This window comes from Chrysochloris asiatica, unplaced genomic scaffold (genome assembly GCF_000296735.1).
Source record: "Chrysochloris asiatica unplaced genomic scaffold, ChrAsi1.0 scaffold00439, whole genome shotgun sequence".
Lineage (NCBI taxonomy): Eukaryota > Metazoa > Chordata > Mammalia > Afrosoricida > Chrysochloridae > Chrysochloris > Chrysochloris asiatica.
The window spans coordinates 699,488-711,578 of NW_006408957.1; the positions used below are offsets into that span (position 1 = coordinate 699,488).

The window sequence follows — 12,091 nt, forward strand, 5'->3', positions numbered from 1 at the left end:
GGCCCATAAAGTTGCTTGATCCACCTCCACGATCTCTCTGTGATCCAGCAGACTGCACCTCTTGCTTAGAAAGGGCCTTTTTCACTTCACAATTATGCCCATTAATAGTGTGGTATTTCTGAACAACAATTTTATCAACTGTATCATGATCATCAAAAGTTACAAAAGCAAATCCTCTCTTTTTTCCACTCTGCCTGTCTTCCAGAACTTCCATGGTTTCAATCAGGCCACACTTTTCAAAGTAGTCTCTCAAATTATATTCCTCTGTGTCTTCCTTAAGGCCACCAACGAACATTTTCTTCACTGTTAGATGGGCACCAAGCTTTGCAGAATCCTCTCTAGAAACAGCTCTCTTTTGTTCCACTACACGCCCATCAACCTTGTGTGGCCAGGCGCACATTGCTGCATCCACCTCTTTGACACAAGAGTAAGTCACAAAACCAAAGCCCTTGGAACGTTTTATCTGGGGATCTCTCATCACCACACAATCTGTGAGTGTGCCCCACTTCTCAAAATGTTCTCTTAAACTATCATCTGTAGTTTCAAAGCTCAGACCACCAATAAACAGTTTTCGCAACTGCTCTGGTTCCTTTGGATCATGACTCTCCTCCCCGCGGCGGTGGCGGCGGCAGAGACGGCTGGAGTCGGGCTGGGGGCAACTGGGCAGCGGTTTTACCTCCATTTTGAGACCGGACTCACCTCTTCCAACTCAAGTTCAATATCGTAAATCCATTTTTAAATAACATAAAAGACACAGACCTCACACAGAAAGCAAATCAACTACATCTGTGGAAAGAGATGGTGGAAAATCACAGGACAGACTGTGGAACAGACCATTAACTGCTGATGTGCAAATTCAGGCTAAAGAAAATGAAAACAGTTTCAAGAGAGCCAAAATAGGACCTTGAACACATCCCATCTGAATTTAGAGACCATCTCTAAAAACAGATTTGATACATTCGTCACTAGTGACTGAAAACCAGAAGAATTGTGGGATGACATCAAGAACATCATACAGGAAGAAAGTAAAAGGGCATTAAAAAGACAGAAAAAAGAAAAGACCAAAATGGGTGTCAAAAGAGAATCTGAAACTGGCTCTTCAGTGTAGAGATGCTAAAGCAAATGGAAGAAATTAGGAAGTAAGAGAACTGAACAAAGGTAGCCCGTGAAGACAAAGTCAAAATCCAAAAGGGAAGAACACACTCAGTATTTCTCAAGCTGTAATAACTGAAGAAAAAATTAAAGCTTCAACTTGCAATACTGAAGGACTCTATGGGCAGCAGGGAGTGCGATGATTCCATACGATAAGCACTGGACTGTGAACCATAAGGTCCATGGTTTAAGCCCACCAGCCACTCCTTAGAAGGATGGTGAGGCTTCATCTTCCCACAAAGACTTAAAAACCCTAAATGGGGTTGTTATAAGTTGGAACCAATTCACCAGCACATAACAACAACAACATGGGTAATACACTGAATGATATAGAAAGCATCAAAAGAAGATGGAAGTTCTTCAGCCTATAACTGATTGGAATACCTAAAAGAGGTGCTAGAACTTGCCCAGTGAATGAGGCTTCCTGCGGAGGTGTTGTAGTGTATAAGACCTTAGGTGATATCCTGGTCCCCATCCAGAATCTTCTGAGGTGGGAAATTTCCACTTGAAAAGATAAGCAGACCAGCTTGGAGCAGCTACAGGAACAGAAGATACTTCTTGAAAGAAAGACCAGCAGGAAAAATCAAAAACAAAAACGGCAGTCTGATTGGCTACTACATGAATAAGCAAGTTGTCCACAGGTGAGCCATCAAGGCAAGCAATCAAGTCCCTTCAGGGCAAACCCCCTTCCAAGATTGAAACTCAAAGGGAATACATGAGCAGGCATGTAATCTTGCTGGTGACCACACTGGTCTACTGATGAGGGGAAGTGGGGGGAAAGCAGCAATGAAGATGTGGGCTGAGTCCGACCACGTTCAATAGACTCCCATCAACCTGGAGTATGGTGAGACCTGGGGACTCCTGAGCCCCTGGACAAGGACATAGCCACAGAAGGCTAATGTGGAGAGTGAAGCATCCAGCTGATATGAAGTGAGGGTACTGTCTGCAAGAATGCCCATACTTGCAGATAGTACCCATTTGATCTAGCTTCAATGGCTGGATGATCAGAACTTGACTAGAGGAAAAAAGAAAAGGGAAGAAAAAAAATTTTTTTTGATAAAGAAAATAAGTATAATTCATGACAATTTGATGAACTTGACCTATACTTATGGATGTTGTTGTTATATGCCATGGAGTCGGTTCCGACTCATAGCAACTCTGCATAGGTTTCCGAGGCTGTAAATCTTTACAGACTCATCTTTCTCCCACAGAACAGCTGGTAGTTTCGAACTGCTGACCATGAGATTAGCAACCTGATTCGTAACCACTATGCTAACAGAGCTCCTTACTTATGGATGTAGTAGCTTAAAATATCAACCAAGAAGGAAGAATCTTCACAGCAAAGATCATTCCCACCCCCTTTGTATACAGGGTTGACAGGGATGGGCAACTTAGACATTGGCTAACTAAAATGGGAGGGCTATAAAGGCATGAAGTGACTGGCTTACAAGTTTTCAAGAGTGAGTTTAGTTTCAGAGGGTGTGGGGGAAGGCAGAATCTCCACTGAGTGGTTTTCAACCTATCTAGATTGGGCTAGTGAAAGGAGATGGGGATAAGACTCTTGTGGTTCAATAGTGAGTAATTGTTATCATGACTGATTGCGATTGTAGCAACTGTAAAGGTAGACATTTTGTAGCAAAAAGAGGGGAGGTGGTTGATCTTGCAGTCCAGGAGTGGAGAACTCTGGGACCATAAAGGGAGAAGAGTGGGAACAGATGTAGGGCCCTATTCAGAGAAGTAGCGATGCCAGAGATGGAGGCAGAGATGATGATGTGGAGAGATGGAGCAGCTGAGAGGGGACTGTAGACTCATGGAGGGAGAGGGGCTGTGTGCTGGTGGCCAGGGGACAGGCTTGCAGGGTATTCCCTTTGGGTGTTTGAATGATTGCATATTTCTGAGTGTTTTGCTGTACATTATAAAATAGACAAACCAACAAACCAAGGGAATAGAAGCAAATACTGTTGAACGGTGATGCATGGAGAGGATTGTAGTCATTGCAATGAAACGAAATACGATAGAATGAGTGTAAAGCTGATGTTCTCCCATGTAAACTATCACTCAATTCACAATAAAAACTTAAAAAAAAAGAAGATGGAAGAAATACACAGAATTACTGCACCCAAAAGAAATGGCCAATGTTCAGCCATTTCAAGAGGTAAGATATAATCAAGAACCATAGGTACAGAAGGAAGAGGTCCAAGCTGCACTGAAGGCAATGGCTAAAAACAAGGCTCCAGGAATTGAGGGACTACAAACGGAAATCCTTCAGCAAACTGATGCAGCACTGGAAGCGCTCACCCATCTATGCCAGGAAATTTGGAAGACAGCATTCTGGCCAACCAATTGGGAGAGATTCATATTTGTGCCCATTCCAAAGAGGGGTGACCTAATGGAATTCAGACATCATCAAACAATATCATTAGTACCACATGCATGTAAAATTTTGCTGGAGATTATTAAAAACTGGCTACAACAGTACATTGACAAGGAACTGTCAGAAATTCAAGCTGGATTCAGATGAGGACATGCAGCTAGAGATATCATTGCTGATGTCAGATGTATTTTGGCTGAAAGCAGAAAATACCAGAAAGATGTTTACTTCTGCTTTAATGACTATGCAAAGACTTTTGACTGTGTGGATCTCGACAAGATATGGATAACATTGCAAAAGTGGGTATACCAGAACACTTAATGGTGCTCATGAGGAATCTATACATAGACCAAGAGGCAGTTGTTCGAACAGAACAAGGGGACAGTGAATGGTTTAAAATCAGGTAGATGTGCACCAAGGTTTTATCCTGTCAGCATACTTATTCAATTTGTGTGCTCAGCAAATAATTGAGAAACTGGATTATATGAGGAAGAACGTAGCATCAGGATTGGAGGAAGACTCATGAACAACATGCACTATGCAGACGATGCAACCTTGCTTGCTGAAAGTGAGGAGGACTTAAAGTACTTACTGATGAAGTTCAAAGATCACAGCTTTCAGTATGGATTTCACCTCAATATATTGTTGTTGTTATGTGCCGTGGAGTCGGAACCGACCCATAGCGACCCTGTACAGGGTTTCCGAGGGTGTAAATCTTTACGGGAGTAGAAAGCCTCATCTTTCTCCCGCGGAGCAGCTGGTAGTTTCGAACTGCTGACCTTGCGGTTCACAGCCCGAGTCGTAACCACTACGCGAAGAAAACAAAAATCCTCACAACTGACCAATAAATAACATCATGATAAATGGAGAAAAGATTGAAGTTGTCAAAGACTTCATGTTGCTTGGATCCACAATCAACACTTACGGAAGCAGCAGTCAAGAAATCAAACAATGTATGGCATTACGCAAATCTGCTGCACAAGACCTCTTCAAAGTGTGCAGAACAGATACCAGTTTGAGGACTAAGGCAAGCCTGACCCAAGCCATGGTATTTCCAATAGACTCATATGTATGTGCAAGTTGGACAACGAATAAAAGACTGTAGAAGAATTGATGCATTTGAGTTATGGTGTTAGAGAAGAATATTTAAAGTACCATGGACTGTCAGAAAAACAAATCTGTATTGAAAGAAATACAGCCACAGTGCTCTTTAGAAGACAGAAGGGCAAGACTTTGTCCCTTGTATTTTGGACATGTTATCAGGAGGGACTAGTCCCTGGAGAAGGATATCATGCTTGGTGAAGTGAAGGGTCAGTAAAAAATAAGAAGACCCCCAACAAAACGGATTGGCACAGTAGCAGCAGCAATACGCTCAGGTGTAACCACCGTGAGGACGGCTCTGCTGGGCACAGGTCGGGCGCTATGAGTCAGAGAGGACTTGAGGGTACCTAACAAGAACAGTTCTAAGGAAGCGCTACTGGTGGCCGACCCCTGGCTGAAGCGAAGGTCCAAGGCCCACCTTTCCAATACCACTTTCCATTACTCAATGACTGGCCAGTCATTCCAGTCCTGTGTCCTGTTTAACAGAACGTGGTCCTCAATCAATGCTGGTTTCATGAATTCCCGCTCAGCTACTGATGAATTACAACCACTAAGTTTCAGTGATTTTCCAGTCCTTACAACACTGTCTGAGACCCTAATATGAGTACATTTAAAATCTCCTTTATAATCAGCTAAGTTACCATGTCCGCTTAGTCGTCTGTCACACTTCATTAAATCATTTCCATTTATTGATTTTTGTCCACCTTCAAGCCATGGGGTTTGCTGACATCACCTGGCCGAGTTTCAAGGTCCCATAATCGAAAGGGTTCAAATGCTCACGGCATTTTTTCACGGTTGCTACCAAAGAACAGAGACATGTTCACACTGTCTGTGATGCAATCATTTCCCTTGGATTTAATGTGTTGTTGAATTTTATTTCAAGTGGGCTTTCATTGTTCTCAATTGTATGAAGCCTTCCATTTCTCTGTCATCATTTTCGTGATTTATTTAATTTCATATCTGACAACGCTTTTAGTGTTCCTTGAGCTAAATTGTCAGCCTCAACAGTGGAAACTGTCCTCTGTGTTAAAAGCTAAAGTAAGTATGAATATCTCTGTTAAAGTAGCATTTAATCATCCATGGAAGACCCTTTCCTAGGAAGCCCATTTCCCACATCTTGATCTACTTCCAATTCTGTTTCCATTTTCAAACTGTGTTTTCTCTCTACCTCTGAGGCTGCCCATTGCGGGTCAATTATCTTCCCTTACATTTCCATCTCTTCCTGCATTCTGTTCAATTCTGTCCGACGCTTATTTGGTGGAATACACAGAGAAAATGAAGAACGGGTTTAAAGAGAGATTGCGCAATGGGTATCTTTATCGCCTTACCTGGATACCACTGGGCACAGGGATTTGAAGCCCAGTCAAAACGTCTGGAAACATTTTGAGAATTTTCCCTGGACTCTCTCTGCCCTGGCCTTGGCTGTGAAGCCCACAGTGTTTCTAGGAAGCCCACACTGCTCAAATACTGACAGTAAAGTCTGGTGCCATTAAAGCTCTGCTCTTGCCAGCCCGATGAAGTGGATTGCAAGTGGGTAATTAAAACACTCTAGTGCAGGCTTCTGGGGCCTTGGCAAGTGTCCTGTTCCTGTTCTGGGAGACACAGGTTTCCTCGGGGCCTGAGGTCTGGCCTGTGTTCGGCAGGAAGGTTCTGGCTGGGGCTGGGCTCAGCGGACAGTGATCCTGGTAGGTAGCATCCTCCTTGTGCATCGGCTATTCTTTCGGGGCATGGGGTGGGGGACACAGTGTGCCATCCCCAACTACCTCTGTACTGAGGCCTTGATCAGGCTGGGTCACTATCCAAGAGACCCCTCAGGCTCTGGATGTAGGGCCATCTCTGCCTGGAGCTCACGGGGATCCTTGGAGACCTTTGGCTCTGCGTGATGGATGGCGCTGACTAACGAGAGCTCTCTAGAGGAACGGTGGATGGCCTCAGCGCCCAAGCTCCCCTCTGAACGTCACACAGGCGCTAGAGGTGGCAGATCACATCGGAGGCCAGGCCAGGCCAGGCTGCACTGGGGGGACATCCTAGATGCCTCCGCAAGCCACCCAGGAAGGGGGTGACAGTCAGGGTCAGGCCAGGCAGGGAGTGGGGGGCTCCCAGGGGCAGTAGACCCTCCTCTCATCCCTCACTGGGCATTCAACTTACTGTCCTGCAGGACCCCTCCCCAGGGACCCCCAGGTGAGATGCTCACCTCAAGGATGCCAGGCGGCTGCCGTTCAACTTCAATTGGCTCAGGTTGGGCAGGTGTACTCCTGGGACCACAGAAAGACAAAGTCGGTGATTGGGTCCCTGGTCCCCTCTCTGTTCTCTTTTTCATACCTTGTCCTCTGGCCGGTTAAGGAGGGGCCAGGCCCAGCAAACCAACGCAGGGGACAGGATTGCAGCCTCCTCCACCACCCTGGGTCCTGGCACCCTCAGAGTCCCCACCTCTGCAACCCAGCCCAAGGAAGGGGTGCAGGGCAGGGTGAAGAAGGCACACCCAAGTCCCCTCCACTCCATTCCAGGGTACCTGGACCAGCGCCCCCACCCGCAGAGTATCCATGTGACCAGCATGGCTCATGGTCCTTCAGAACCAGCTCAAGGTACCAGCTTCTTGTCCTCTATGACTTTCCTGTGTGACTCAGTGTCCTTGAGCTCTGGGGGGTGGGTAGATGCTGAACCCCAAGATCCCAGAGCCCATGGCCAAGTGTGGACAGGGGTGCAGCGCAGCAGTGTCCAGTTAGGGAACTGAGATGCCTGGGGACCCTCTTCCCTACAGGATGATGTTGGGACAGCTGGCACAATAGAAGATCTGCAAACAGGTAAGAGGTGGGCATCGACGCTAACGTTCTAACACGTCTCTGCTCTGTGCAGTGTCCCTGTTCTCAGGAGACACACACCGAGTGTCCAGGTGTGTCTGCAGTGTGCCAGGGTTATCACCAGCTAACTGTGAGTGTGTGTGTGTGTGTGTGTGCAGATCTGAGAGTGGGAGAGAACGACAAAGCAAATGAGGTAATGCATGGACAAGGGGGACCCGGCGGAGGGTATCTGAGAAGGTTTTGTGTTGTTTTTGCAACTTTTCTGTAAGTTCAAAGTGATTGCAGACTAAGTTTCAACGAGATGCTGGCTCTAGTTGGCGCTCGGTTAAGCTCCACTAAGGTGCAGTGTCGGCATGGGTGTGGAGTGCCCAGTGTCGTGTCCTTTCTGGGAGGTGGTCTGGAACTCGGATGCAGGCTCAGGCCTCTGCCTGTGCCTGACACACAGACCTCCCTGTAACCGGAATGGTCCCTCCTCACACACAGACCTCCCTGTAACCGGAACAGTCCCTCATCTCGCAGACATGACTGACCCTGAGGGGCTGGGGTGGTGGGCATGTTCTCACCGAAGTTCCCCAGGCTGTTCTTGTGACTGTCCACACACATCTCCAACACGCTGACCACACGCAGGTCGTCCACCTGGGCCAGAGCCTGCTGCAGAAACCAATGGGCACTCAGCTGGGGTACCGGCTGGGGGCCTGGCCGTCCCCTCTCCCAGCTACACACAGGCCTGGGCTGTGGGGCTCGGCTGGCATGCTTGGCATAGCCGACGTGTACGTCCCAGCCGCTCTGCTGAGCTTGGCTGTGCGGGTGCACTGGCCAGTGGACTTGGAGTGGATGTGCCACGAGCAGAGAGGTTGTACGTGCGTGGCTGGTGGAGTCATCATGAGAGAAGAGCCCCGAGAGGTGACAGTGTCCAGAGGAGACCCACGGAGCAGCCCAGCAGAGTCTGATGCCCTGGGTGGCTGCCCTCTATGCCCCATGAAGAGAACATGCCCATGCCGTAAGCCACGGCGTGTTGTGAGGTTCCTCTATATCGACAATGCAGTGATGGCTGACTCATACTGAAGGTGGGATCCCACGAGGTACCAGGAGTTACTGTGAAAAATTCTAAACTACACATGCTTGTGCACACACACACGTGTGTACATATGGGCGTACATGTCGGTGTTGTACACACACATCCACATGTGAACATGCACGTGTGTACGTGTGTGGTGTGTGAGTGCGTGGGCTGTGTGTAAGGACGGGCTGGTGGGGTCTGAGGTGACCATATAGGCGCTGGAAAGTCACAGGATGATAAAGTGTTGTTGTTGTTAGGTACTGTCGAGGTGGTTCCGACTCATAGCGACCCAGTACAAGGTTTGGGAGGAGCAGCTGGTGAGTTGGAACCACCGACCTTGTGGTCCAGTGCTGATCCTACAGTGTCACGCCGGGACTCTAAAGCATTTGGTACCTGTGAAATATGACCTGGTTTGGAAATAAGGTCTTTGCAGATATCACAAGATAGGTTAACATGAGAACCACATAGGAATCGGGTGGGTCCTAATTCCACCTGAGTCGTGTCCTTGTAAAAGAGAGAAAATGGCAGAGTCAGGGAGACTGAAGAAGGACACCATGTGACACTGCACTGGAAAGCCAATGATCACCAGGGGCCACCAGAAGCCAGGACAGAGGCAAAGAGTAGTCTCCCTCAGATCCTCATTAGACACTCCCAGACTCCAGAACTGTGGGAGAAGCCCCCCAACCCCGCAGACACCCCCAAGAGACTGAGACAGGATCTAATCGAGGAATGCTGACCAGCAGTGTCCACCCTGTGGGACAGTGGCCACCTGGCAGACTCCTCCCTCACCGAGGTCCTCCCACTGCTGGAGCCATGTGTGTGTGGTATCTGGCCTTTTTACTTCGGATGGTCTCCTGGAAAGGCTCTTCAGGGGGCTGGGTGTGTGATTCCCAAATATCAGCCCACAGAACCATGTGATTAGAGGAGACTTGGGCGACTCTTTACTCCCCCGGAGCCAGGGCACCCCTGCCAGCAGGGAGCACGTCAGTGTTGGGACTGGCTACCATCCTGCTTGGACGGGATTGTCAGAGGGAGAGAGTGAGCAAGGGTGTGCCTAGCTTCCCGGGTCCAGCTGTCCACCACAGCAGAGTGGCTCTGGGTGGCTGCTGCCCCTTCAGCTTGAGACCCACATCCTGGGAAACCACCTGGGAATTTGGGCAGTTGTTCCTCAGCCCTGGGTGGCCACTGCTGACTGACACCAATCAGCCCTCTGACACTCCGTGCCCAAGCAAGGGCAGGTGCAGAGATGGATGGTTTGAGTGGACACTGCCCCTGGACAGTCCCGCAGGCCTGTTGGAGGGGGCTTCACTGGACTGAGGAGATGGCTGGGACAGAGGGTAGGTGTGCTGAGCACCACAAGGTGACAGTGATGGTTCAATTGGTCCCAAGCCCTGGTGACTGAACACTAGAGCCAGAGGTCTTCCCATGCTGCCCGGTGGGGGCCACGTCATCCCAGATCGGAGGTCCCTCCTGCCCAGTGCAGCATCTCCTGTGTCCTCTTCCCAGATCCAACAGGACACAGGCCTGCCGCCTTCTATGCTCTGGTCTTCTGAACAAGGAGTCCCCAGCCACCATGTGTCACACTTCCCTAACCAGCCCCATGCTGTGGGCTGCCACCATCTCCCACGTCAGCAGCTAGCCAGTCCCTCGCTCTGGATCCGCAGGGTCTCTGGAACCCGGGACACTGTGGAGTCCACTCAGGTTCTGCCCCCAAACGTCCTCCACTCACCAGCCGGCTGGGAGACAGGTATTCCTCCATTGGTCTCTCCCTGTGGCCGGCCCCTCGGCTGCCGGAACCCTTGCTCTGTGGGCAGGGGTTGTGGAGGCCTGGCCAGCTCAGCTCCTGCACCCGGAAGCTGCCCAGGCTGGGCTGAGGCCCCTGGGCTCTGACCTGGGCCGGCTCCATTTAAGTCCAACCTGTGTGGAAAGGCAGCGGGTAACACCCGTAACCCTTGAGAGTCTAACTTGCCCTCCCCAAACCCCAACAAACCCTCCCTGCCTGGGCCCAACCTGCCCTGTCCACGTACCCTGACCACAGAGCCCAGTCCTAGGACTCCTCTATGGAGCCCTGGCCACAGGGGGTCCTTACTAGGATGCCTTGACTGACATTGTCCCAAGTGACATCCTAACTGGGATCCTCTGACTGGGGTCAGCTGGTCTGACCATCACGTTCTGCCCCGCTTGTGGCAGACCTGGATGAGCTGAGCCCCACAGCCAGGCCATCCACACACCTTGGAGGGCACTGCTAACTCCTCCCCAGGTGTGTGGGCTGCTGTTGGTGGAGGTGGGCTGGGGGAGGCATCTTAAACCAAGGTTCACTTGCTGTATCTCCTGCCCCTAAGTGTGGTAAGAGTGGGACCTCGACCCATCCCCAGGCTGGCCCCACACAAGCCACGGGAAAGCTCTCTGTGCCTCCTGGAGCCTCCGAGCCCCAAGGCCAGTGGTCATTAGGTGGGTAGACCAACCCGTCTGCTGCTGAGGATGGCAGGAGACCCAAGCATAGGCACTCAGAGGCCGGAACATTCAGGGAAGGGCCAGTGGGGGAAGTCAGCCAGATGAGGAGAATGGAGAGCTGGAGGGCAGGGCCCATAGCATTCTCTAGCACCTGGATCCAGCAGGGCCTGAAGCCCACATTGCCTCCTTTGCCTTCACCTGAAGGGAACATGGCTACTCCTCCAGTCCAGCTGAAATCTCCAGCCAGGGCAGGCAGCCTCTCATAGACACACTGACCTTGTGGGGCCCTTGGAGTCTCACCCACTTGTCTCATAGCTGTGTCCTGGCCAGGTCCCCTCACACAGCAAGTTATCTTGGCCCCCAACTGCCACATCCTTGTCTACTCAGCCTGCCCCTGCAGTTTCCATCACCTGCACCTCGGGCTGCCAACACCCCCTGCTGCCTAGGGGTCCTCATGTCCCCCTTGACTCCCGCCATCCTTGCCTGGGATGCATCCCCAGAGTCTCTGCCCACCCTTTAGGGCCCACGTGCTGGTTCCTGGCTCCTCACCACAGGCCTCGGTTTGTTTGGCTATGAGAAGACTGGCAGCAAGCATTCACCAGTGGGCTCCCGGACCAGCTCGGGCTCCGTCCTGCAGGTCCCTCCCACCTGATGGTCTTTGAGGCTAGAGGCCAGGTCAGGATCTTGGGGCATCCCCACAGCCCTGCCGAGCCGCTCACCTGCAGGCCTCTGCTGTCTTCTACTGTAGTCAAACATCAGGGTGTGTGGGCGGCAGTGGACCCAGGCAGCGCCTGCAGGAGAGCTGGGTCAGTCTTCTGGTCACGCTCGCTACAGCAGAGGGCCCCATGGGCTGGATAAAGCCGCAACCTCTCACCCCCGCGTTCCCGCACCCACCTGCGCAGGCATACAGCGAGTCATCCTGGATTGGTCCCGCCACACCCCCACCCACTCAGACTTCCCCCGGCCACACCCCCACCCACTCAGACTTCCCTTGGATTTGCCCTGCCACACCCACACCCACTCAGACTCCCCCCTGGATTGGTCCCCTGGCCACACCCACCCACTCAGACTCCCTCTGGATTGGTCCCCTGGCCACACCCACACCCACTCAGACTCCCTCTGGATTGGTCCCCTGGCCACACCCACACCCAC

The 12,091-nt window shown here is 50.8% G+C and overlaps 1 protein-coding gene across 1 annotated transcript in view; it reads right to left on the reverse strand.

The window, feature by feature from the left end:
• Window positions 1-10,391, reverse strand: part of LRRC56 (leucine rich repeat containing 56) — a 42,844-nt gene extending 32,453 nt beyond the window's left edge. The window contains exons 1-3 of the mRNA XM_006877009.1: window positions 10,215-10,391; window positions 7,989-8,076; window positions 6,819-6,879 (exon numbers count right to left, since the gene is read on the reverse strand). Coding sequence (XP_006877071.1) covers window positions 6,819-6,879; window positions 7,989-8,076; window positions 10,215-10,391 — 326 coding nt within the window. The remainder of the gene's footprint in view (window positions 1-6,818; window positions 6,880-7,988; window positions 8,077-10,214) is intronic.
• Between the last annotated feature and the right edge of the window lie 1,700 nt (window positions 10,392-12,091).